Source organism: Lepus europaeus, chromosome 15 (assembly GCF_033115175.1).
Source record: "Lepus europaeus isolate LE1 chromosome 15, mLepTim1.pri, whole genome shotgun sequence".
NCBI classification, from domain to species: Eukaryota; Metazoa; Chordata; class Mammalia; order Lagomorpha; family Leporidae; genus Lepus; species Lepus europaeus.
Window position 1 is genome coordinate 94,194,540 of NC_084841.1, and position 25,525 is coordinate 94,220,064.

General features: G+C 60.9%; 2 protein-coding genes across 11 annotated transcripts in view; one reads left to right on the forward strand and one right to left on the reverse strand.

Annotated features, from left to right (window-relative positions):
• Positions 1-16,726, forward strand: part of WDR41 (WD repeat domain 41) — a 50,793-nt gene extending 34,067 nt beyond the window's left edge. Inside the window, exons 7-14 of one of the 2 annotated variants that reach the window (XM_062212543.1) lie at positions 5,454-5,516; positions 6,381-6,491; positions 11,686-11,870; positions 13,711-13,832; positions 14,435-14,523; positions 15,081-15,211; positions 16,296-16,481; positions 16,593-16,726. In XM_062212543.1, the coding sequence (XP_062068527.1) occupies positions 5,454-5,516; positions 6,381-6,491; positions 11,686-11,870; positions 13,711-13,832; positions 14,435-14,523; positions 15,081-15,211; positions 16,296-16,475 (881 nt within the window). In that variant the 3' untranslated portion in view covers positions 16,476-16,481; positions 16,593-16,726. The other variant, XM_062212542.1, reaches the window with a different exon arrangement.
• Positions 16,727-18,246: 1,520 nt separating this feature from the next.
• The window catches only part of PDE8B (phosphodiesterase 8B), a 164,982-nt gene continuing 157,703 nt past the window's right edge, over positions 18,247-25,525 (reverse strand). For all 9 annotated transcript variants that reach the window (XM_062212541.1, XM_062212534.1, XM_062212535.1 and 6 more), the window contains 7 exons: positions 25,116-25,314; positions 22,469-22,686; positions 21,525-21,651; positions 20,400-20,414; positions 19,825-19,971; positions 18,684-18,813; positions 18,247-18,485 (listed from right to left, as the gene is read on the reverse strand). In XM_062212541.1, coding sequence (XP_062068525.1) covers positions 18,376-18,485; positions 18,684-18,813; positions 19,825-19,971; positions 20,400-20,414; positions 21,525-21,651; positions 22,469-22,686; positions 25,116-25,314 — 946 coding nt within the window. In that variant the 3' untranslated portion in view covers positions 18,247-18,375. The remainder of the gene's footprint in view (positions 18,486-18,683; positions 18,814-19,824; positions 19,972-20,399; positions 20,415-21,524; positions 21,652-22,468; positions 22,687-25,115; positions 25,315-25,525) is intronic.

The following is a 25,525-nucleotide window of genomic DNA, read 5'->3' on the forward strand; positions in this document are numbered from 1 at the left end:
TCCTGTTTGAGGGGCCGGCGCTGTGGCACAGTAGGTTAATCCTCTGCCTGTGGTGCCAGCCTCCCATGTGGGTGTGCGTTCTAGTCCCGGCTGCTCCTCTTCCAGTCCAGCTCTCCGCTGTGGCCTGGGATAGCAGTGGAGGATGGCCCAAGTGCTTGGGCCCCTGCACCCACGTGGGAGACTGGGAAGAAGCTCCTGCTCCTGGCTTTGGATCGGCGCAGCTCTGGCTGTTGCAGCCATTTGGGGAGTGAACCAGTGGACGAAAAGACCTTTCTCTCTGTCTCTCCCTCTCACTGTCTGTAACTCTCTCTCTCAGATAAAGAAAGAATCCTGTTTGAATCCACAGTGTATTTCCGTGTTAACTGTTACTCTGAGTCACCACTCTTTATATTCATGACTATTTTCCTCCGTGTTTCTTAAGCTTCCCTGAGGTTATTGGTGAACTGTACTCCATGAATTATTAGTAGCCACGTGGCGCAGTGTTGAAGTCAGGACGAGCGGAAGCCTTGCGTGTGTTGATGGAGTACTAGCTACAACTGCGGTCTGCCTGTCTGGGCGTGTTGTCGGAGTACCAAGTAGTCCCAGCAGTGCCCGGTCGCCAGGGCCCTGAGAGACGACGGAGCCTCGGGGAGTCAGTGCATGTGCTGAGCAGTGCTGTGGGCCCCTTACGTGGTGGTGGCCTTTGATCAGCCCTGCTGGCGGGAGGGCTGATGGCTTTGGGGGTGGTTATTCTGTGTTGGGAAATGCGCGAAGATAGCCCTAGTCACTGAGATGGAACAGCGAGAGCCGGACTGCAAGGCGGAGCCCGGGCCCCCCGGCGGCAGTGCGCGCTGTGGTCCTCAGTGTGCACCTGCTGCCTCGGCACGGTGCGCCTGCTGGTGTTTGCGCTGTGTTCTTCATTTAGTTTCCCTTTTGCTGCCTGTCCATTCCACTGTCTGCTCTGCTTGCTTCTTGTTACTGTGACAGAATACCCACAGCAGCTGACGTACATACGAGAAAAGGCTCTTCAGCTCGGAGTTCTGCTGAAATGGCGCGGCGCAGGCTGTGGCTCCAGCCGGGGGTTGGTGGTGGCTGGAGGAGGATGAACCGGAAGGATCGCATGATGAGCCGGAAAGCGCTGAGGGAGATGGAGCCCAACCTGAGGCAGTAGTCAGAGCTGGGCTGCTCTGAAGCCAGGAGCCAGAGCTTCCTCCAGGTCTCCCACACGGGTGCAGGGGCCCAAGGACTCGGGCCATCTTCCGCTGCTTTCCCAGGCCACAGCAGAGAGCTGGATCAGAAGTAGAGCAGCCAGGGCGCGAACCAGCACCCATAGGGGATGCTGGTGTTGCAGGCGGCTTTACTAGCTACACCATGATGCTGGCCACCAAGTGTTTCATGTTTAATTCTTACTGGCAAAAAAACCCTCCTATCTTGCAGAAGGTAAGATCACCCTAAATCATTTCATGATTCAGCTATGAAAAGCTGCAGAATTCTACACTTAAATAAAATGTGGTAGACTGCTAAGTCTGATATTTTAATAACAAAGGATTTTGCGAATGTCTTCCTTGACTGCGAGTATGCTCTCTTTTTTTATCTTAAAATTCATTTATTTGAGAGGCAGAATTACAGACAGAGAGAGAGGTCTTCCATCCGCTGGGTCGCTCCCAAATGGCTTCAGTGCCCGGAGCTGGGCCAATCTGAAGCCAGGAGCCAGGAGCTTCTTCCAGATCTCCCACATGGGTAGGGGCCCAAGCACTCGGGCCATCTTCGACTTTCCCAGGCCATCAGCAAGGAGCTGAATTGGAAGCGAAGGAGCCAGGACTCGAACCAGCGGCCATATGGGATGCTGGTGCTGCAGGCAGAAGCTTACCCCGCTGCGCCACAGCACTGGCCCCCGGTGTGCTCTTGGAAGGCTGCTTTCCTAGCTGTTGGCAGGCTCCGTTTTTTCTGTGCCCTGAGTCGGCAGCACACTGTGATCCAGATCTATGGGAGGTCTTCCTCACGGTGGACTCCTGGGGAGCGTGCAGTCCCACAGCACCCCCACCCGGCAAGCCGCAGGCAGCCGTGTCTGTGCTCCTGATCCCTGGCTGTCCGTCACCTCCCCAGAATGTCCTCCTTTGGTTCTGCTGAGTGGCTGAGCGGCTTTAGACCCCGGGACTTGTCTCCCAGCTTGTCACGGAGGATCTTACAGAGGATACAGGTGCAAAGATGCGCAGGCCAGGGCGGGGGGCTTCCAGGCCTTTTCCAGGCGTGCACTTTCCAGGAACCCCACGTATTTTTCTTGTCCCAGAGCGCTCTGAACCCTGTCCTTTGGCCACTGGTGACTGGCTTAATCTTCAGCCCCTCTCCCTTCCCGGGATGGTGGGCGTCGAGCTGAAAGTCTGGACCCTTCAGTCTTACTGGGGACTTTGCTGTGACTGGCCCTCCTGAGGCTGCCGGGGGCTGCCAGCCCGCAGTTGTCTTGCCAGCAGCTGGACCGATGGGTGAGTTTGGAGATGGCAAGACGTGAGGAGTTACGTAGCAGGAAGCTGGAGTGAGCGCTGGCTGTTTCACACTGTCACACAGTTCCTTTGGTGAGGGCAGCCTGCTGAGGTCTGCAGTGAGTAGACCCCTCATGGGAGCTGGCCGTCTTTTAACTGATGATGGTTGTCTTCAGGGCTGAGGCCCGACCCCAATGTTACTGGATGATGGTTGTCTTCCGGGCTGAAGCCCGGCCCGACCCCAATGTTACTGGTGATGGTTGTCTTCAGGGCTGAAGCCCGGCCCGACCCCAATGTTACTGGTGATGGTTGTCTTCAGGGCTGAGCCCGGCCCGACCCCAATGTTACTGGTGATGGTTGTCTTCAGGGCTGAGGCCCGGCCCGACCCCAATGTTACTGGTGATGGTTGTCTTCAGGGCTGAAGCCCGGCCCGACCCCAATGTTACTGGTGATGGTTGTCTTCAGGGCTGAAGCCCGGCCCGACCCCAATGTTACTGGTGATGGTTGTCTTCAGGGCTGAAGCCCGGCCCGACCCCAATGTTACTGGTGATGGTTGTCTTCAGGGCTGAAGCCCGGCCCGACCCCAATGTTACTATGATGGTTGTCTTCAGGGCTGAAGCCCGGCCCGACCTCAATGTTACTGGTGATGGTTGTCTTCAGGGCTGAGGCCCGACCCCAATGTTACTGGTGATGGTTGTCTTCAGGGCTGAGGCCCGACCCGACCCCAGTGTTACTGGTGATGGTTGTCTTCAGGGCTGAGGCCCGGCCTGACCCCAATGTTACTGGTGATGGTTGTCTTCAGGGCTGAGCCCGGCCCGACCCCAGTGTTACTGGTGATGGTTGTCTTCAGGGCTGAGGCCCGGCCTGACCCCAATGTTACTGGTGATGGTTGTCTTCAGGGCTGAGGCCCGGCCCGACCCCAATGCCTTTGACGTCAACTGTATCAGGTCTCTGTCCGGCAGCGTGCCCCTCCTCTGCTCACTCTGTCTTTGCTTGTCAGCTCCTTGCTAAGGTTAAGTCACGAAGTTCAGGGAGTGGCACAAGGCTGTGGCCTTCCGCACCCAGACCCTGAATCTCAGAGGTTTAGAAGTCGGCACTCGGCTCCGTAGTCAGTGCCCAGTGCTGGGCTCTGTTCGGAGAGCTTCACAGGATCTCCCGGGCCCTGCTCACACAGAGTAGCACCCAGTGTAGATCTGCTGCTGCTCTTCCAGATGTGTGAGCAGGGAGCAGGGAGCTGGACTGAGAGCAGAGCAGCCAGGATTCAGACCGCACTCTGATAGCGGATGCTGCTGCGAAAGTAGTGGCCTAACCCGTGCCACAACGCCAGCCTCTCTGCTTTTAAAATGTGCATTGGGCTATTTCATCTACTTGAAAGGCACAGAATAGCTTGCTGCGGGTCCATCTGCCAATTGCTTGCTCACTCCCCGGGTTCCTGCACCAGCCAGGGTTGGGCTGAAGACAGGAACCTTGGGCTCCGTCTGGATCTGCACAGGTGATACGGCCCGGGCCCCTGGGCTGTCGTCTGGTGCCTCCCAGCAGGCGTTATTAGGAACCTTGGGCTCCGTCTGGATCTGCACAGGTGATACGGCCCGGGCCCCTGGGCTGTCGTCTGGTGCCTCCAGCAGGCGTTATTAGGAACCTTGGGCTCCGTCTGGATCTGCACAGGTGATACGGCCCGGGCCCCTGGGCTGTCGTCTGGTGCCTCCAGCAGGCGTTATTAGGAACCTTGGGCTCCGTCTGGATCTGCACAGGTGATACGGCCCGGGCCCCTGGGCTGTCGTCTGGTGCCTCCAGCAGGCGTTATTAGGAACCTTGGGCTCCGTCTGGATCTGCACAGGTGATACGGCCCGGGCCCCTGGGCTGTCGTCTGGTGCCTCCAGCAAGCGTTATTAGGAACCTTGGGCTCCGTCTGGATCTGCACAGGTGATATGGCCCGGGCCCCTGGGCTGTCGTCTGGTGCCTCCAGCAGGCGTTATTAGGAACCTTGGGCTCCGTCTGGATCTGCACAGGTGATATGGCCCGGGCCCCTGGGCTGTCATCTGGTGCCTCCAGCAGGCGTTATTAGGAACCTTGGGCTCCGTCTGGATCTGCACAGGTGATACGGCCCGGGCCCCTGGGCTGTCCTCTGGTGCCTCCCAGCAGGCGTTATTAGGAACCTTGGGCTCCGTCTGGATCTGCACAGGTGATAGGGGCCCGGGCCCCTGGGCTGTCGTCTGGTGCCTCCCAGCAGGCGTTATTAGGAACCTTGGGCTCCGTCTGGATCTGCACAGGTGATACGGCCCGGGCCCCTGGGCTGTCCTCTGGTGCCTCCCAGCAGGCGTCATTAGGAAGCTCGATCAGAAGCAGAGCAGCCAGCACTGCTGTCAGCACCCTGATGCGGGCTGCTGGCCTTCGCGTGGTGGTGGCTTAACGTGCTGCGCTACACTGGCCCAGTCGTTCGTTATTAGAAGATTGACCGATTTCATCAAAAGGCAGAGTGACACAGGAAGGAGAGAGAGCAGGTGCAGCTGGCTTCCACCCTCTGATCATTCCCCAGATGGCTACAACAACCGTGTCTGGGCCAGGCCAGCCAAATCCAGGAGCCGGAACTCCATCCTAGTCTCCCGCTGTGCATGGCGGTGGGGGGCCCCAGGTAGCAGGAAGCTGCATGGGAAGCAGCACTCCAGTGTGGGATGCTGGCGCCACAGGTGTGGCTTAACCCCGAACGTCACAGTGCTGCCCATGTGCTGCTTTTGTTTGTTTCCAGCTTTGGGTGTTGTAAAACAAATTATGTCCCAGAACAGAATCAGTAGTGTCTTTCAAAGGCCTCATGAGCCTACTTTTAACAGTATCATTTTCCATGTGTAAACAAGCAAGGAAACGTGTTTCAGTGTGGTTTGTAAGCTGTGTTGTTAAGTTTCTGTATGGGACGTGGCTGGCATGAAACTGAAGGTATGTTTGTGACATAATCCAGGGAAGAAAATAATTTGGCCTTTGCTTTATCTGTTTTTGAAGGGATCAGTGCTCTGGTTGAAATACCGCAGAACTGTGTCGTAGCAGCAGTTGGCAGAGAGCTGAGTGAGTACAGCTTTTTTCTCTGTCTTTCAGTTTTGAACTTGCCCTGCCCCAGTCATGGTCTCCCAGGGTGTTGACCTGATGCAGAGGGACCCATTCTCAAGATGTTGGTTAGGTTTCTTCTCCTTGTTGGTATTTCGGGTGATTTTCTGTGAACAGCTTGGTTAGAAATACATTGCTTATTCTAACATCCCAGGCTCAAAGTCCCTGGTCGCACTCCACCTACCCTGGGTCTGAGAAAGCGTTCTCTTTGTAGCTGACAGCCACAGTGTGGGTGTGAACGCTGTCAGGATTTAACCACTTTGCTGGAAGCTGGTCAGCTGGGGAAGCGTTGCCAGTTACAGAGAGAAACACGGGGCAGCTCGTTTTCTGGACAGGAGTGCAGGAAGGCAGCATGCTGCCCCCGGGAGAGCCGTGCCGCCCTCACCTCAGAACATCCACGCGTGGGCCACGGCGCGGCCTCCTCTGGGCGTGCTGCTGCTCTAGACCGAGCCTCTCAGGGCCCCTGAGAGGACGGTGGCTTCAGGCTATGGAGGAGCGCGCAGAGGAGCGCCACAGGGACAGCTCTCGGGAGCTGAGTACGGCCCGGCCGCTGTCGCAGGTGCTGGGAGGGCGCAGTGAGAGCAGTGTGCACAGGGTGTGCCTCAGATGGGGTTTCTACGTGACGGGTATGTTTTACTTATGTGTGCGTGTATTGACACGTCTCACTGAACTGCATAGATGCATCCAATTCTGTAGTGAAAGCATAAAATGAAGATCAAAAAAAGAACGCAGCTACCACCCGTCCGAAGTGACAGACACGCTTGCCTTGAGCAGTGGTGCGCTGTCTCTGAGCGTTGCAATGCTGCCACAGCTGTCTCTGTGTAGTCATTTTCAGGTTGGTGGCACCCCCGGAAGGAGCCCTGGAGTGGGACATTGTAGAAGCTAAGCGCCTCCTCGGTCACCAGGATCATATTCTGTCCTTGGTCAATGTCAATGGTAAGCCCAGTGTGTCCATTCCTGTTGTGTAAGTCTGTGCTTGTTGACGCTGAGCTTGCGTCTTGTGCCAGGATGCTGGAGTTACTGTCATTAAAATAATGCTTCAGGGGCAAGCATCTCACCTGGTGGTTAAGACGCTGCTTGGGATACCTGCGTTCCATTTCGGAGCGCCTGGGTTCAAGTCACGCTCTGCCCCCAATTCCAGCTTCTTGTTGATGTGCACCCTGGGAGGTAGCAGGTGATGGTTCAAGAAGTTGGGTCCCTGCCACCCACGTGGGCGACCTGGATGGAATTCCCTGTTCCTGGCTTCGATCCCTGGCATGGCCCAGTCCCGACTGCTGCAGCCTTTTAGGGGAGTGAGCCAATGGTTGGAAACTAACTCTCTAGGTTTCAAATCAATAAAATAAAATAAAACAAAGCTGCAGGTTAGCGGGGATGGTATTGTCCTTGACCGTGTGGTTGCAGCCAGTGGAGCTGAGTGAGTTCCTCGGAGCGGCAGGTCTACGATGTAGGCACGAGGAGATTAGACAGGAGAGCGTACCTCGGGCAGTGGCTGGCGGCTGTGGGGTGCTCGTTGTAGGCCTCGGACACGAACGCCTGTGAGCATCCCAGCGTTGTCGGCAGCTGTTCCTGGCCAGTTCCTCTTGTGTGGAGAGACGGGAAAGTTACGCCCTCTCGTCTTGCTGGCACTCAGGTCAGCGCCGTGCTGCGAGTTACGCAGAGTGAGAGGAGCTAGATTGGGCCGCCTGCGGTCAGGGTTGCAGACCAGCCTTGCAGACGGTGGGCCACCTGTGCCGCCCTGCCGCCCTCCGAGTGTGGAGGGCTGCCACGGCACAGTCCTGTTGGGCTTCATAGCGATTCCAGTGGGTATCTTTGAGGAGCTGAATCCCGTCAGATGTCAGGACGACCTTGACACTGAGCTGTTCACTTGCAAATGAGTGAGCTTGGGTATCCTCAGAGCTGTCATGGGTGAGGGTACGCGAGGTCAGATGAGCAGACGGTTGCTGGCGTGTGCTGTACGACAGGTGCAGGCCGCAGGAGGCCTCTCCGTGTGGTGGTGTGTGTAAGCAGGAGTCTGGGGGAGCGTGGCACAGGGGGCACGTGGAGTCATCAGCTTTCCGGACCGCTCAGCTCTGCCAGCTCTGGATCCTGTGAAACCCAGTGGCAGGTCCTCCCCAGCCCCAGAACGTCTCCGGGAAGGAGGCAGCGGAGGTTGGCGGAGCCCTTGCTGCTCTCTGGGGCTCTGGCTCCAGCACACATGGCAGCACAGGGCTGCAGCCGCCTCCCGCTGCAGGCCGTCACGCTGAGTCCCCACGTCTGAGCAGAGGGTGGCTCTTCCGGCCCTGTCTGCTGGGCTGGTCTCCAGCTGTGAGCGCTGCACCCTAGGGCCAGTTCAGTTACTCACGGGAGGATCGCCGGGTGTCCCCGAGCCAGCCGCCAGCCGCAACTTCATGGCCTTTATTTTGTGAACGTGATATGCAAAGGGCTTAGAACATTTAAGGAAGTTTTCTTCGAGTATTTCTGTGCCGGATTCTTAAGGGGATGAAAATGGCAAACTGAAACAAAACCAGTGTTAATGAAAGTCACAGGAAACTCCTAGTCCAGTTTATTGTTGACTGTAACGGTGCCCTTGAGATAAAAATACTGGAAATCCTGTTGAGGAATCACTGCTGGTCAGGTGGTTGGTGAAGTCTGCAAAGATTGGCCGGCTGGCAGGGGCCCTGCTGCCTAGACACCCCCCCCCCCCCGAGGGGCTTTGCTGCCCAGAGACCCCCCCCCCCGAGGGGCTTTGCTGCCCAGAGACCCCCCTCCCCCCGAGGGGTTTTGCTGCCCTGGCCCCCCCAGGGACTTTGCTGCCCAGGGGCCTCCCTCTCCCCCCACGAGGGGCCCTGCTGCCCCGGCCCCCCTCGAGGGGCTTTGCTGCCCTGGCCCCCCGAAGTTCCTTGCCCCACTCTGAGCTCTGCTCTTTGCCTTCCCTGTGTGCCAGTGCAGGGTGTGGCCAGGCATGGGGTTTGTCGGTCCTGGGGGGCAGTGCATTACCAGTGGAGGCGCCCTTGGAAGGGTACTCCCCAACTCCGGAAGTGCTAGTGCGAGTCCCAGGCTGGAGCGCCCACACGGGGCTCTGAGGCACCCAGGACAGCCCCGCTCCTGGCTCATGGCAGACGCCTTTGCGTGCTGCGTGGATTCCTCCCCCTCTCGTGCTGACAGCCCGACAGGGCCCCCACAGAGTGCAGGTGCTTGCCAGGCCTGGAAGGTGAGCGCTGGGAATCCTCACACCAAGTGGCTTTGAGTGCTTCCAGTGCAAGCCGCCCGCCGACGCTGCGTCATGGAGCTGGGGTGGAGGCAGCGTTGTGAGGGACGTGTTGGGATATGAATCCCCCGGCGGTGCACTGCTCTCATGCCAGCGCATGCCCGCTGGTGCCAGTGCCGTGTCGCTGTTGCACAGAGCAGCCACAGAAGCGTGGGGGTGGGCAGAGCGGCTGCGCGGCCTCACGAGCCTGCGTCTGTCACCGTGCACAGGCAGAGTGGGACTAGGGGCCCAGACGTCTGTGTTCTTGTGAGTTGGAGTGAAGTTGGACAGAAGGAAGGCTGTGGGTGGGAAGGTGGGTGTTCCCTCGCTTGCCCGCACTGAGCCGAGCCAGCTTCTCCGAGAGGCGGCAGGGGACCATCCTCACGGAGCAGGTGCTACCGTCACCAGAAGCCGCTGGGCCTGGCAGCCAGGGCCAGGCGGCGGCTCCACGGGCTCGCCGGGCGCTCCGGGCGCTCTGTTGCTGGGACCGGGAATGTGACTAGCATTGCTGGTTGGAACAGTGAAGTCAGAACTCCTCAGCAGTGTGGTGTTAAACTGTAGGTAGCAGATGTTTCCATGGGATTCCATCATTTGGAATCGTACCAGGAACTCAAAGGTAACCTTTTATGTCTCATTTAGGTAAGATTATTTTTTTAAGTTTTATTTGAGAGAGAGCTCCACTTTTTTTTTTTTTTTTTTTTTTTTGGACAGGCAGAGTGGACAGTGGGAGAGAGAGACAGAGAGAAAGGTCTTCCTTTGCCGTAGGTTCACCCCCCAATGGACACCACGGCCTGCGTGCTGTGGCCGGCACTGTGCTGATCTGAAGCCAGGAGCCAGGTGCTTCTCCTGGTCTCCCATGTGGGTGCAGGGCCCAAGCACTTGGGCCATCCTTCACTGCACTCCCTGGCCACAGCAGAGAGCTGGCCTGGAAGAGGGGCAACCGGGACAGAATCCAGTGCCCCGACCAGGACTAGAACCTGGTGTGCCGGCGCCGCAGGTGGAGGATTAGCCTGTTGAGCCGCGGCACCAGCCTTCTTAAAGGTTTTAAAAACTGTACAAGTTACACAGAAAAATGAGGAAGTAGAAAGATAAAACATGTAAAAATTAAAATCATCCCCCCCATCCAACTTAATGCGTCAGTGCACACCCCTCTAGGTGTCTGTGTGTGTGCGCACGCCCATGTTTTACTGCTTTGTAACAAGCTGTCATGAATGTCCGCATTTTACTGTGGCCTTCGTTTTACAGCTTTATATTCAATAATGGTATTTCATTTTGTGGATGCCTCACTAATTTATTCAGTCCCCAATTAGATGTTCAGTTGTCTTCAGGATATCTAAGATGACATACAGTGACCTTGTACATACGCCTTTGATACATTTCCTTTAAGATAAATTCCTAAAAGCAGAATTGTTGGATCAACAGGTTTAAAGTTTTGATGCATATTACCAAACTTAATTTTTTTCAAAGATTTATCTATTTATTTATTTGAAAGAATTAGAGAGAAGGAGAGGCAGAGAGAGAGAGGTCTTCCATCCACTGGTTCACTTCCCAATTGGCCACAATGGCTGGAGCTGTGCCAATTCGAAGCCAGGAGCCAGGAGCTTCTTAGGGTCTCCCACGTGGGTGCAGGGGCCCGAGGACTTGGGGCATCTTCTGCTACTTTCCCAGGCCACAGCAGAGCGCTGGATGGGAAATGGAGCAGCTGGGACTCGAACCGATGCCCGTATGGGATGCTGGCACTGCAGGTGGTGGCTTTACCCACTATGCCACAGCACTGGCCCGCAAACTTAATGTTTTGAAAAAAGTTAACCAGTTTATTCTAGGACATTAGCTGTGTGTACGAATTCTGTTGTGTTTACCGCGGTTGGGTCTTTCCCATTTTAGAACAGGGATTTGCAAGTTAATAGTATCTCATGGCTTTCAGATTTCTCTGTGAATTAAGGAGTTGAGCATCTCTTCACATTGAGAGACCACGTGTACTCTTCTTTTTGCCTTTTCATGTCCTTAGCCCTTTTTCTCTGCTACAGAATTTATCTGAGTGATTGGTAAGAGCTCCTTACAAATCCAGTGTAAGAAACCTACTTTAACGTCTTAGCTGCAGGATTTTCCCCCAAGCAGATACTGTCCTGGTTTGCCCCGCCCGCCTGCCTAGACTGTCCTGGGTCCCCCCACCACCACACCGCCTGGACTGTCCTGGGTCCCCCCCTCCGCCCACCTGGACTGTCCTGGGTCCCCCCCCGCCCACCTGGACTGTCCTGGGTCCCCCCGCCTGCCCACCTGGACTGTCCTGGGCCCCCCCCCCCCCCACCTGGACTGTCCTGGGTCCCCCCGCCCGCCTGGACTGTCCTGGGTCCCCCCGCCCGCCTGGACTGTCCTGGGTCCCCCCCCCCCACCGCCTGGACTGTCCTGGGTCCCCCCCCCCCACCGCCTGGACTGTCCTGGGCCCCCCCCACCTGGACTGTCCTGGGTCCCCCCCCCCCGCCTTTGCTCTTCACTACTTTATGTTCGTGGAAGCAAGCATGTCCCGCAGCCCTCTGTACCCTTAGCTACTCTATTTCAAGCCATTATTAGTCAACTTATTGAAGACTTGTTCATTATTTTACTTGATTCAGAACTTTGATAGACGATCAAGGTGAAGGCTGTTTTGTTTGTAATCCCCTGAACTGAGCCCAGTATTCCAGCGTGAGGGGTTTATCTTCTAGATGTGCGAGGCATTTGTTAGCACACACCAGGGATGTCCGCCTGAGGGTGCGTGAGTCCTGCCTGCTGTTAGAGCAGCCTGCGCGGCCTGGCTGGGGCCTCCCGGCCGTGATGCTGGCTGTGGAGCGCGGCTGCGGGGCAGGCCACTGAGCTGGACCTCCAGCCCGGGGGAATGCTGGGTAACGCCTCCGTGACCTCGCCTAGATGTGAGCCTTGTCTCGGGCTCCCACGTTGGAGAGCTGATGGTTTGGGGCGTCCTGGACTGGACCTTGAAGGCCGCCGAGTGTAACTTCTGGGACCCGTCTCTACAGCTGGACGCCCAGCAAGAGATCAAACTCTGTCAGAAGCCAAACGACATTTCCATTCATCACGTCACGTGCGATGAAGAGGTAAGAGCGTCGACGGAGCACCTCTGCCTTGGCTTTGTTAATAGCCCCGTTTCTCACCCTGTGACCTCAGCCCCGTGGTGGACAGTAACAAGCATGGTTCCTCCTGCTGCAGCCGGGGCTTCACCGTGGCGAGGAAGTGGTTAGATGGCCGAGATTTCTGACCCTGCAGGACTGGGTTTGAGGCTAAGGGTGAGAGTTGTTGAAGAAACACCGAGAATCCTCCTGGAGACTGTAGAACGTTCCCGGGAGGCGGAAGAAGTCCGCGGCTTTGGGAGTGCTTCTCCTCTGTGGCGTCCTAGGGTGAGAGACGGTGAGAATGGCAGCGTTCTGTATTTCAGGCCTCGCCGTGATGCCTGAGGGACACGTGACATCTTTCTGCTGTGACACGTCCTTGGCCCTCGCCTCCAGAGTCACGTGGTGTGGCTGGGGTGGGAGCTGGGTTTGCTCGGTGTCTGGGGTGGGAGCTGGGTTTGCTCGGTGTCTGGGCTGTGCCGTGTGCCCTGCGCTGGGTTTCTGGTGTCTGGGCCATGCCGTGTGCCCTGCGCTGGGTTTGCTCGGTGTCTGGGCCGTGCCGTGCCGTGTGCCCTGCGCTGGGTTTCTGGTGTCTGGGCCGTGCCGTGTGCCCTGCGCTGGGTTTGCTCGGTGCCTGGGCCGTGCCGTGTGCCCTGCGGTGCTGCCGGGGTGTGAATCCCAGCAGCGCTGGGCAGCGGGAGGCTGTGGTCCCTTTATCTCCTTTGCACCCCAGCTTTATCTTTAAAAATGAACATATGCTAAAACACAAGGGGAGTGGTAGTCCTCAAGCTTCAGATACTTTTGAATTTTCTATTTTCTCCCTTTTATTAGAAAAGTGTTGAAAGCATTGATCTTGTATCCCTGTTGCACTCGTTTTCGATGGGTGTTGATCACCTGCTGTAGCTGCGTGAGACGGCGCTCCTCAGTGTCCCTCCTCTGTTGGGTTTCCTCCTTGCACGGGGGCCGTGTGACTCATACAGGGTCCGCTCTGTGGCAGTGTGGCCGCCGGGGCTCCTGCGTTGTCGGGCTGTGTTTCCGGTGTCCTTCAGGTCCCTGAGCGCTCATCTGGGCTGTGCTGGGCGCCCCTGGTGTGTGGGACCCACTCCCGGGGACTGTGGGTGTCAGCGCACGGGCCCAGCACAGGGCCTCCGTGGCCAGGCGCGGGGCACGGGCCTGCTTCCACGGGGAGACGCTGCCGAGCCTTGGCGTCCTGGGTCACATGCTGCGGCGTGAGGAGGAGGGCAGGCAGTGTGTAGGGTTCCTGATGGTGTGGGAGCTTGGGGGGCAGGCGGAGGGGGGAGACCCCTCCCGGCGGCTCTGCTGCCCCCACAGCCTGTGCGAGGCTGCGGCGGCGTGGAAGCTGGGTGGGGAGCTAGAGAGGATGCAGAGTGTTTGTCATCCGGCCTCTGAATTCGCGCCGAGACCTGGGTGGGGCTGCCGCCCACAGGCTGGGTTCTGATCCGGTTCAGGTCTCCTGATGGCTTAGAGCTTTGCTCAGAATTCAGGCAAGCAGCGGCAAATTAATTTTCTCAAGGACACTGGCTGTGCCAGGGACAGCCCGGGCAAGCCCCAGGCAGCGCTGCTGCAGGCTGAATCCCTGGGCAGCGGTGCCCGCGGCCGTCCTGGGGTGGTGGCCGTCCTGGGGGGCGCCTGTCCCGGGTGGCGGCCGTCCCGCGTTCAGGGCTGAGCCTCACGTGCAGTGACGCGTTTGGACTGCAGAGGGCAGCACAGAACCGCTGCAGGCTAGGGCTGGGGCTGAAGTGGGCCTACTGGAGGGCAGTGCTGCGTGTGCGCTGGTTTCTGAAGCCTTCCCACCCCCGCCCCCCAGAACGTGTTTGCTGCCGTCGGGAGAGGTCTGTACGTGTACAACCTGCAGATGAAGCGGCTCACGGCCTGCCAGAGGGCCGCACACGACTCCAGCGTGCTGCACGTCGCCAAACTGCCGAACAGGTAGCGTTCCCTGGCCCGGACCATAGCCGGCCGGCCGTCGCAGGTGCAGCGACGGCCGTGTCACCTCTCAGGGGGCTCGGTCCGGGCTCCTCCTGTGTCCTCGCGGAAAGGAGCAAGCCTCACGGCTGGCTCGTGGCAGAATGTCCGGGCCAGCGTCTTCGCTAGGTAGACACGCAGGGCTCAAGGGGGTCCCGTGGAGCTGCGTCGTAAGAATTAAGAGCTGGGTGTGTGTCATGAGGTAGACTCTGGGCAGGCACTGCGTACAGCGTTTGTGACATCTGTGACCCCATTTCTGCTGGCTTCTGCTCCTGCCCCTGCCCCCAGCAGACTGGCCTGTGGAGCACTGTGTACAGCGAGAGGCGCCTGAGCGAGCCGTGTGCAGGGGAGGCTGCCTCGTGCCCTGGCAAGGGAACGCCCCCCTGCCTCCCCGCGTGCACTGTTGCCAGCCTGGCAGCACCGTGGCGCCATGCCTGCTGTGCTCGGGTCGCACTGGGAGGCACACGGCAGCGAGGGCGCGGGGGCTCTGTGGCTGCACCCAGAGCAGGGGTCCCCCCCCCCCCCCCCGCCTCGGGCTCCGGGTGGCTGATTCTCTGTCCTGACAGGCAGCTCATCTCTTGCTCGGAAGACGGCAGTGTACGCATCTGGGAGCTACGTGAAAACCAGCAGGCTGCAGCCGAACCCGTGCCCACAGGTGAGTGGTGCCCAGCGCGGGCGCCTCCCTTCTCAGTGAGGGCAGGGGAAGGCGCCTGTGTGACGCCTCGCGTCTCCAGGAAGCGCTCGGTGTTTGGGACCCAGGCCTGACAGCTTCATGTGGCCCCCAGGTCAGCTGGGATCACTGTTCTGAGGGGACCGTGGCCGTGTTGTCTTGGGGTGACCTGAAGGAGCAGATGGCCTCGGGAAACACTGGTTCAACACAACGTTGCCCTCAGGTGTCAGAGCCGAGTTCTCTCGGGCACTGGGGCATCACACGGAGCCCCCCTCACACTCCAGTGTTCACGGCCTGGGCCTGTGGGTCAGTCCGCCCGCTGCAGGGAAGCCGCGGGGTGCCGCCTCCGGCGCCTGGTGTCCCCGCTTCTCGGCTCCTAGGGCCGCCCATCCCGTGGAGCCGCCTCCATGCGTGGGTGCGTGGGGACAGTGCAGGAGGTGAGGAACCGCAGCATGGTGCGGAAGCCTGCGTCGGAGTGTTTCTGGTCCGTGTGCCTCTGAGAACACTGCCTCTGGGAATGACTGAAGTGACCGTTTTCGCAGGGTTCTTTAACATGTGGGGATTCGGAAGAGTGAACAAACAAGCCAGCCAGCCTGCCCGGAAACAAGAAGTCGCCACTTCCTGTTCACTGGAGCTCATCGGAGACCTCATCGGCCACTCCTCCTCGGTGGAGGTACAGCTTTCACACTTGGTGTTCCGGGCTCTGCGGGAGGCACGGGGCCCAGCCTTGACCCTGCACTTCCTCTGTGGTGGGGTGGAGGAATGTGGAGCTGCCTGGCTGTACCAGGCGGAAGGCGGGGGCCTTGGGCCGCAGCCACACGGGGCTGTGTCTCTGGGGGTGGTGAGCAGGGAGTGTGGCTTGGAAGGGCACAGAGGACGTTGTCTTTGGACAGGAGTGGACTGGGTTGGAGCACTAGGTTCTGAGACAACGCTTAAGAGTGGTTTGGAGACAGATGGTCAGGGCTCTCACATTTAACTCGGAGGAGCTTGGGTGTTAAAGATTAGCTATCTGAAAGGCAGAATCAGGAGTGAGCGCTTCTGTCCACTGGTTCATTCCCAATGGCTGTGACAGCCAGGCTGAAACTAGGAGCTGCTTCCGGGTCTCCCACATGGGGGCAGGGGCCCAACACCCAGGCCATAGCAGAGAGCTGGATGGGAAGCGCAGCAGCCGGGACTCGAACCGGTGCCTGTATGAGATGCCCATATCGCAGGCAGTGGCTTTTCCGTGTATGTCACAATGCTGCCCCCAGGTTTTACTTTTAAAATAGTGGGTTTCTGCCTCACTGGTGGGGGGACCGTGACGGCAGCAGATTCTCTGTGTAAACACAGAAGGAAATGCTCCGTGCAGGCCCCTCGGATAGCATCCTGACTGCTGGATGCCCTGTTGTACAGGTACCTCAGAAAGCTCTTGGGAAAATGGGGTTAAACTGTGTAGGTTTTCCATACTATGCATTTTCTGTGAACTGGGCCTTCCCCATGCTGCCATGTCCAAGGCTGCTCTCAGGAGGACAGAGGGGAGGAGCTCATTGGTGGGCCTGCGCCCTCCCTGTACTGCAGGGGTCAGTGCCTGCTGGCCAGGGCGAGTTGGTGTTGACACAGGAGACGCCATGGATGGGGAAAGGTGGCGCTCAGACCAGTGACGGCACGTGTGGCCGGGCCTGCCCCGACGGCTGTCTGAGAGCCGGGCCGTGCACGTCACCGCTGAGGTCCCCTGCTCAGCGGGCAGCTCCTGCAAGCCGTCCTCATTGCTTTTCCAGATGGTTCTATACTTTGAAGAGCACGGCCTGGCGACTTGCTCGGCCGACCATCTCATCATCCTGTGGAAGCATGGAGCGCGCGAATCCGAACGGCGCAGTTTACGACTGTTTCAGAAACTGGAGGAGCAGGGGGCTTGCGCCGCACCGAGCCCCCCGGGACCCTGCGCTGTCCTCGCCTGAGGGCCGGTGAGTGTCCACCTTTGACAGGGCCCGGCGCTCACTGCACATTCTCATTGTTTCTCTATCAATAATGTTCTAAATGTCTCAACGGATTGAAGAATCATTAAAATTTTTTAGTTCTAGTTACATCAGTGTGGATGGGCACAGCACACTTAACAAAAAACGCGTATCAGGAAAAACCAGTGTGGATGTCCAGTCCCCTTGGCCTGCGCCTCCCACAGGCCAGAGCCCCTCCTCAGGAACAGTCCGACCGAGGAGAGGCACGGTGAGTGCTGGCGGTTCTGGGTCTGTTCAGTCCGTGTGCGCATGGCTGGCCCGTACCTGCCGCCCTCACCCGTGCACCTGGGCCAGCTGGGAGTGGAGGTCCCCGGGCAGAGGCTGAGGTGGGGAAACGGGGAGGCCTCGCGCTCTGTGCTACCGCCTGAGCTGCAGCTCCGGGGTCACTGCTGTCTCCATCCGGACCAGGCGAAGTGACAGCCGCGGTGGCCTGCAGGTGTGGGCAGGGACACGGAGCCAGGCTGCCCAGTCATTCTCAGGGTCTTAGTGGGCCTCTGGCACCAGCTTTCAGAAACGACCTACGTTCTGGGTTAGGCCAGAGTTGGGCCAGGTTTCTCACATTGTAGATCACAAGATGGCGAGCAAGGCTTGGAAACAGTTCTGTATTCCAGTGCCGCGAGCTCACCCGGGGACGGACCAGTGTCTGCACGTGCCCTCACGGTGCCGCCTGCGCCACCCGGGGAACACCGCGCTGGGCCCAGCAGCCATGGCCGCCCCATTTCAGTCTCCGGTCAGAATGTTTAAGACTGTGTAACAGTGATTGTAAACGGTACCTTGTCTCCAGCGGAGTTTTGCATTTTCCTACATTGACAGTGACGTAGCTTACAGAAGAGCTGTCTGGTCTCTGCCGTCTCATCCGTGGCCTGCCTGGTGAGGCGGCGGCACTGGCACCAGGGCCTGGAGGCCCGCAGGAGAGGAGCCTGACGCCAAGTCGCTGACCGTCCCCCACAGTGAGCAGGGGGCCATCCCTCTACTCCGGCCCTGGCCTGATGACGCTAAATGCAGTCTAGGATCTATGAAACATTTAGGTCCGAGAGGTGAGAGGACCCGTGCCCACAGGACCTGCTTACAAGCGCTCCGTACACAGTCCGCACTACACAGTCCGCACGTGGCCGCCGCCCGCCTTTGTCATGCTTCCCCTGCTGGTACCAAACAGGAAGGAAAAATCCACACAGCGCCGCCTGGTGGCGCCTCAGAAAGGCAGCGGAGAGAGGAGGGGTGGGCTGGGGCGGAGAAGGAAACCTTGGGGGTCCCAGAACGTTGGGCAGAGGGGCTGCCCGCAACACTTACAGCACCCCAGCCCACGGCAGGATCCGGCAGGCCGGGAATCCGAGCCACGGGACCCCACAGATGCTGCGCTCCCCTCGCAACCCGAACACTGATCGTCGTACAAATGCTGCACAGCAAATGCATATAAAGTGGTTTCTTTTTAAAAAAGCTTCTCCAAGGGCATTCAGCTTACATGGCTTTTACATCCCACTCCGGATCGCGGCTGCCTCCCTGAGCCGGAAGGGAGGCGAGCTCACGCGTCCCCACACCCTCCCCGGGGGTGACCCCAAGAACCACAGAGGCTGCCCAGGGGGCCAGTCTGAGCAGACGGACAGCTGTGAGCGCTCCTGACCGTGTCAGCCGTGGTGCCTCCGGTGGGAGGGGCGGAGCTGCTGCGTCCTGCTCGTGCCGGGGGGCCGCTCCGTGGTTTGACGGACACACGGGATGACAGCACAGCAGAGTGGGCCTAGGGTTGGCTCTGTCGCCGAGTGCGCAGGAGGGCGTTTTTCTTGATGGAACGTGACCGAGACAGTAAGACTTGGACAAGAAGCGGGCCGGGCCCTGCGCGGCGGCCTCAGCTGGGCGGCGGCAGGCGCAGGCTTTTGCACTTGAGGTCGTCTAACGTCTTCCAGTGCTGGTAGTTATCAGCCAGGTGCTGCATCAGGGCGGGCAGGTGCGCAAAGGCTGCTTGGAACAAGAGGCGGCGTCAGGTGGGGCCACGCCCTGCAGGGCACCCCTTCAGCTCTGGTGTCTGAACATGAGCAGTTGATGTACAAACCCCACCCTGAGAAGCCGCGTGTCGGGGCCGCCCCAGAGGACCCTGGGTGTTCCCAACAGGCTAAGCCACACTCCGAGGACGGGAAGGCTGGGGCACATCCTTACCGTCCCAGGCGTCAAACATGTCCGTGATGAAGTAGTCGATGAAGGAGATCTGCGACCTGGGGATGCTGCAGGTGCTACGGTCGAACACCGGCATCACCACCGGGAGCCCCTGCCTCTTCTCCTCGTCGGTCTGGAAGGAGACGGGCCGGGGCCGCGCCACACTGTCCTGAGCCCCGCACAGCCCCCACACCGCGGGCGCGCTGCTTGGGCCCTTTCCTGCACTCACTCTCCGTGACCACGCCGTCAGCCCCACAGCACCGCTCTGCCCCCACACTGGCCCAGACCGGAGGGAGGGGTGCGGCGGCACCCCCCCAGGCAGGGTCCTGGCTGCTATTGCTAGCAGCCTGCAGTCCAAGGCATGCCCCGTGGAAGCAGGAGCAACTGAGATTTCTAGAAACCACGACCTGCTCCTGCTGACCCGGGGAGCAACACCTCCGCCCACGCACGCCGCCGCGCTGTTTCTACAGGAGCGCAAGCACTACGAGCTGTGGCTGCGCGGGTGGGGACGCGCTCCGGGGTGCGGGGCCCTAAGCAAGCTGCAGGGGACGGCCCACCCCTCCGCAGGGGCTACGCTGCCCTGGTCTGGGGGTGGAGCGCCAGGGACAGGGCTCGCGTCAGGAGCCTCCTCTGCCTCCCTGCACAGCAGGTGGGAGCCCCAAGTCCATCGGGGCTCAGGGCGTGGCGCCGAGCAGGCTCAGGGCGGCCCATCCTGCCTCTCACCGGCTGCTGAGCATGCCGTGCCCCGGGACAGCTAGCCACACGTCCTCATGGCCGCAGCAGCTCCGGCCCAGAGCCCAGTGCACGGAGACTGTGCTGGGGGTGTTGGCTCTGACCGCGGCGTGCAGGCTCCCACTTCCTGGGTCTCTCTGCTCCCGTGTCCCCCTAGGAAGCCTTCCTGTGTGGCTCCCCACATCGATGAGCCAGCCTCAGCATTCGCACAGAGCGCCTCCCAGGCCCGTTCCCCGCGTGCTGTGCGGGCCTGGGGGCTGCCTCCGCCCCTCCCCTGCATCGTGCACCAGCCACAGGCAGAGGGGCTCCGGGGAGGGACAGCGCCATCAGCGCCTGCAGGAGTCACCTCGGGGGAGGAGGGGGTCCCCTGGGGAACCACCCCCAGGCCTGTTCCCCCGCGGGGGCCGCGCACCTGTGCAAAGTACTCCTCGGAGATCCGGCCGGCCCACTCGATGCACAGGTCCAGGGGCCGGCAGGGGTTGGCCACGTCGGCACACTTGATCACCATGCGCTTGATCAGGACCTGGTTCTCGGGAGCGTTCCTCCCCGGCAGGCTGCACTCGGTCTGGGAGACAAGGGGCGCAGAGGCTCGGCCTGAGCGGTGCTTTCCGTCCCCCTGACCCCCTGGGCGGTAACAAAGCAAAGCCAGGGCCAGCACTGGGACAGTGACGTGACGCCACCATCCCACGGGTGCTGCTTCCTGTCCCGAGCCAGCTCCCTGCTAATGCGCCTGGAAAAGCAGTGAAGGTGGCCCACGTGCTTGGGCCCCTGCACCCACGTGGGAGACCCAGAGGAAGTCCTGTCTGCAGCCTGGCCCTGCCCTAGCCATTGTGGCCACTGTGGGGAATGTACCAGTGGATGGAAGCGCTCTCCCTCACTGTGCCTTTCAAATAAATACATTAATCTTAAAACCAGAAACTGCCCACACTCCAGCTGTACACCTGCATTGTGTAGGAGGCACCTTCCTGCGGGGCCGAGCAGAGGCACGGGGCAGCGGGAGCCCTGGGCATGGCGCTGACCGCAGCCAGCCCGTCCGCCCGGGCTGCGCAGTCTTCTCCCCCTCTGGTGGGCTTTGTGACCACCAGCAGCCCCCAGGCCCCAGGACGGCCCCGGAAGCTGATCTCTTGGGGGCTGGGAGGGGCCCCTGATTCAGGAGCAGCGATGCCACTGAAGCAGTTCTTCCACATCGGAGGCCCGGAGGACGGAGCTCCAGGGACTCTGTCCAGGTTCCCGTCCACGGGTGGCAGGGACCCCACCAGCTGAGCCCCCACCTGCTGCCTGCCAGGCTGGGCCTGCGCCGGAAGCTGCAATCGGCAGCAGAACTGGAACTCGAACCCAGCGCTCCGGTGTGAGACCCGCTGAGCAGGGGCCCACCCTTGCCCTTCTCTGAGAGCCAGACACGCCTCCCACCACTGATTCCTAAACCCCAGCAGTGGCCAGGGCTGGGCCAAGCTGTCCCTGGGCGCCAGGAACTCCAAGACTCGCACAGGGTAGGTCAGGGTACCTCTCCTGGAGCCGTGGCTGCTGCCTCCCAGCCTGGGCATGGGCAGGAAGCTGGGGTGAGCTTTGGAGCTGGGACTGGAGCCCAGGCCCTGTCTTCCTCGGGCTAACTGCCGGGGCAAGTGCCGAACTCACCTGGGTGATTTTCAACAACAGAGCCTCTGCGCCATGTCCCCACAGCCTAAATCCGTAAGGACCTGGGGCTGGGGCCAGGGCCAGGGCCAGGGCCAGCAGTCGGTTTAAAAAGGGAAAGCAGGTGTGCTCTTGGGTTCCAGTCCCTCTCGGGCCCCGTCAGGCCTCCCGCGTGTAGCATCCACCAGCAGGAACACAGTTCTCTGATCTGAGTTCTCCCGGGAGCTCAGGGAACAGACAGTGCGAGAGGGCGTGCGCCCCCGGGCTCTGCGGGGCGGCCGGGTCCGGCTGGCGCGATCGCGGAGCCGGGCTGCAGCGGCCTCCGGCCTGTGGGCTCGGCCATTCTTTCAAGGATCTCTGAGTGGCCGTGGATGCTGGGCCACACCTGGCCCCAGGAGAGCCCGAAGGCCTGCCCAGAGCCCCTCACCCACCACAAGCAAGCGCCCGCGGGCCGTCCGCGTGTGCGTCTCGCGTGGGAACGCTCACCTCGGCCGCCAGGGGCTTGTTGATGCTGTTCACGAATTTGTTCACGTGTTCAAAGTGTTTCGTCATCTCCGTAGCCAGAACCATGTCAATAATGGCCTGGCGCAGCGTCCGATAGTGGTTCCTGAAACCATGGGAGACGGGCGTGCTCACGTCACGTCCCCCACGCCGCCCACGAAGACACCAGGGCGGGCGCTGGTGCTGTGCTGGGCAGCCACGTGGGACCCCCGCGCCCCCTCAGAGCGCCTGGTTTCGCAGCTCCACGTCCCATCCAGCTCCCTGCTGGCGCACGCCCCGGGAGGCAGCAGAGGACACGGGCTGGGCGCTGCCCCCCGGGCGGGGAGACCTGGGCCGAGCGCCCAGCCCGGCTAGTGCGGGCTTCCCGCGGGTGGAAGGCTGGCTCTGCCTCTGCCTTTGGTAAAATGGAAAACCACTGGTTTTTTCAAACGCAGAGGAGCGTCGTCCTTGTTAACAGGCCGTGGCCTCCCTCCTGCCCTGGACGACAGGGTGACCCGGGGTGCAGCTGGCCCAGCGCCTCCGGGGCAGACCCCGTGGCTGCGCCGCAGGGAACCACGCCGACTGTGCTGTTCACAAGTAACGCCCTGGACTGGCTGGCGGGAGCCGTCCTGCAGGGAGCCACAGCCCTGCCCATGTTCCTCTTTGGGGGGTGCCTGCCCGCACGCTGGCTGCTGCGACCCTCCCGGGGACGGGCCCAGGCAGCCAGCACTTCCGCGAGGGGAGGGGGGGCTTCCGTGAGATACACGTGCCTGACTCGGGAGGCGGGCAAGACCCTTGGGGAACTCACGGAGGCCCCAAGGCGCCTGGACGGCGGCGCTGAGTGTGCTAGGGCCGGGGCGCAGGGTACGGCAAGGCTTCAGAGACCCGGGCCGCACGATGTTCCCGCCGCCCGCCCAGAGCCCGGCATGACCCGCAGGATGCACCTGTCGATGTTCTTGAAGATGTTGCACTTGGTGTCCTTGACCGTGAGCTGGAAGGCCAGGGCGGTGTGGTGGCTCTCCAGGACGGCCGTGTCGTTGTACAGCACCGCCAGCTCGCTGCCTGCGTTGCACAGGAACGAGTTGGTCCGGCCCGGGTGGTCCACATCATGCACGGTGGCCGCGATCAAGGCCGCCACCTCGTCCAGCTGATCCAGGCTTCCCTGGGGTGGGGGAGCAGCGCCGAGCGTTACCGGGGTGTCGGGATCGCGTCCGTCCCTGGGGGCGGGGAACGTCCCTTCAGCCCTCTGGGACCTCCTGGAAGTTGGGGGACAGCCTTGGACCCCCCTACCGGGCGGCACACTCAAGAAAAGTGGAGCTCGGAGCTGTGGTCAGTGGCCCATGCCAATTTCCTCCCCACGGACGACCTCGGAGGTTCCACGGGAGGCGGCCTTTGCCCCAGCGTGGCCCTGCTCTGACCCCCTGAGAGCAGACACAGCAAACCGGCCAGCACCCCAGACCGCGCCGGCGGGGACCATGCACACACTAACCACTCCCAGCCCCGCCACGGAACAGACCCGAGGGCGGGGAGCCGCTCCCGCGGGAAAGGCCAGGCTGGGCCAGCCCGGGGCGCGCTCCCCAGAGCGGCCACAGTGCGAGGAGGGAGCCCTTGCCGGAGCTCCTGCGCGGCTCTCAGGCAGCCTCGGACCCCCCCTCCCGGCTCCCCCCGTGCTAGGAGCACCTGCCGGGGCCACTGTGCGTGCCGGGAGATGCACGCGGTGTGCCCACGGCCTGGATCGGGCGTGGGGCAGCTCTATCCCTGAGGGCAGCTCCCTGCGTGCGGTCCGCCCACGCAGCTGCAGGAGCCCCGCAAGGGCCAGTGCGGGAGGACGTGGTCTGATGCGCCTGGCCGCTGGGCGGCGCTCGTGGCTGCCCTGCACAGCGCAGCAGCGGGCATGCGGGGGGCTCCCTCACAGGGCAGGCGGCCTTGGGGAGACTCCCAGACCCCCGAGGTCAAACTGCCCAGCCAGGGGTCTCCTCAGGAACCCAGCAGAGCACCGGGACTGATGGCAGGGGGCAGCAGCAGGGCACCGGCCACGCGGGCTCGGGCTGTGGGCTCTGCCGACCCCACCAGGAGGGAGTTCTAGGAGCCCTGGGCGGCCGGTCACGCGCCCGGGTCCCTGGGCAGTGGTGAATCTGTACCCCCAGACCTCAGAAATGGCGGCGGCTCCCCACGTTCTCCAGGGCCTGGGGCACATAGGCACGGCTGCCCCCAGATGCCTGGAACCTGCCGGACCCCACTTGGGCCCCCGGCAGCTTGGACCCCGGCCGTGAACTCAGGTTCCAGCAGCTGCGGCACAACACGGAGGCAGCACAGATGGAAAAGCCCCCTCCCAGGACTGGTGCTGTGGCACAGCGTTAGGTAAAGCTGCTGCCTGCAGTGCCGGCACCCACATGGGCGCCGGTTCAAGTCCCGGCTGCTCCTCTTCCTATCCAGCTCTCGGCTGTGGCCTGGGAAAGCAGTGGAGGATGGCCCAAGTGCTTGGGCCCCTGCACCCACGTAGGAGACCTGGAAGAAGCTCCTGGCTCCTGGCTTCGGATCGGCACAGCTCTGGCCATTGCAGCCATCTGGGGAGTGAGCCAGCGGATGGAAGACCTCTCTCTATCTCTACCTCTCACTATCTGTAACTCTACCTCTCAAATAAATAAAATCTCTGAAAAAAAACCACAACTCTAGACGTGGACTTGGCCTACGATCCAGCATCTCACTGCTGGGTATGTACCCCAAAGACGCCAACATGCGCACCAGGTACTTGTACCACCACGCTCACCGCAGCCCTGCTCACCACAGCTGTCAGCACACGCACAGGGAAATGGGTGTGCACGCACACACATGTGCACACACACAGCCATGCTACTCAGCTACAGCGGCGGAATCCTGTCACGCGCAGCAAAACGGATGGAAATGGAGGGAATCGGGTTGGGTGACGGAAGCGACACAGGAGGACAACACTGCCTGTCGCCCCTCCCGGGGGGACGCTGAGGACACAAGCGCCCCGAGCTGACGCGGACTGCTGCTGAGGGCTGCGGCGCGCCGGGCGCTAGAGGGGTCACGCGAAGCCGGCTTCAGCTGGCGTGGTTTCCCGACTGTGACAAGCGCCCCCATAGCACAAGACGTTAACAAGGGGACAGCTGGCTGGGGGTGACACGGGCTCTTTACACTTCCTTGTGTTGTGAATGTAAGACTACACCGAACTAAAGCCAAAGTTACAAACATACGGACGCACGCTCACACCCACGCTCTGCACACCCCAACGCGGCCAGCGACGTGACAGACGCCTCCTGACACGACAGACGGCTCCTGGGGATCTGTGGTTCGCCCGCGACCCACACCTAACAGCAGAACCACCTCCAGACCTAGAACCATCTCCTGCGATCGTACACCGGGCCCTGCGGCCTCGTGCCCCCCGCTCCTGACCTGCGGGTGCAGTCTGGGCTCACGGCCTGGCCGCTGGGATCCACTGGGGTTTCTGGGTGGGGGGGCTGGGACTAAGGCTGGTATTTTTACAGCATCAGAATGACGCACAGCTGGGGCGGCCAACACTGTCCAGTGGGTCCCCAGCAGCCCGTGGCCCGCGTGCCGCCCGCCTACCTTCACCCTCTCCTTGCCGAGGAAGAAGGCGGTGGCGTGCAGGACGTCGGCGGCGTGCGTGGAGTTGTGGTAGGCGTTGGACGGGTGGTAGTTGGCTTCGATGACCTGCAGCCAGGCCCGCAGCGTGGCCTCGGAGCAGTTTAAGAATTCACAGACTCCAAACCGGGAGAAGACCTTCAAGCCCAGGTAAACCAGCGGCCTAGAGAAACGGCAACAAACCCCGGCCTGGCACTCGGCCCAGAGCCTCTCATCGACGGCACTGGGACGGTGACGTTTCCCTCCTACGCACCCAGCGTGCACAGGGGCTGAACACGTGTCCTCCCAGGGCACGAGAAGGAGGGACGGGTCAGCAGCCTGTCGGGATCCAGGTGCTCACAGGGACCAGTGCCCTCGTCCTAGGGTCCGGGCCC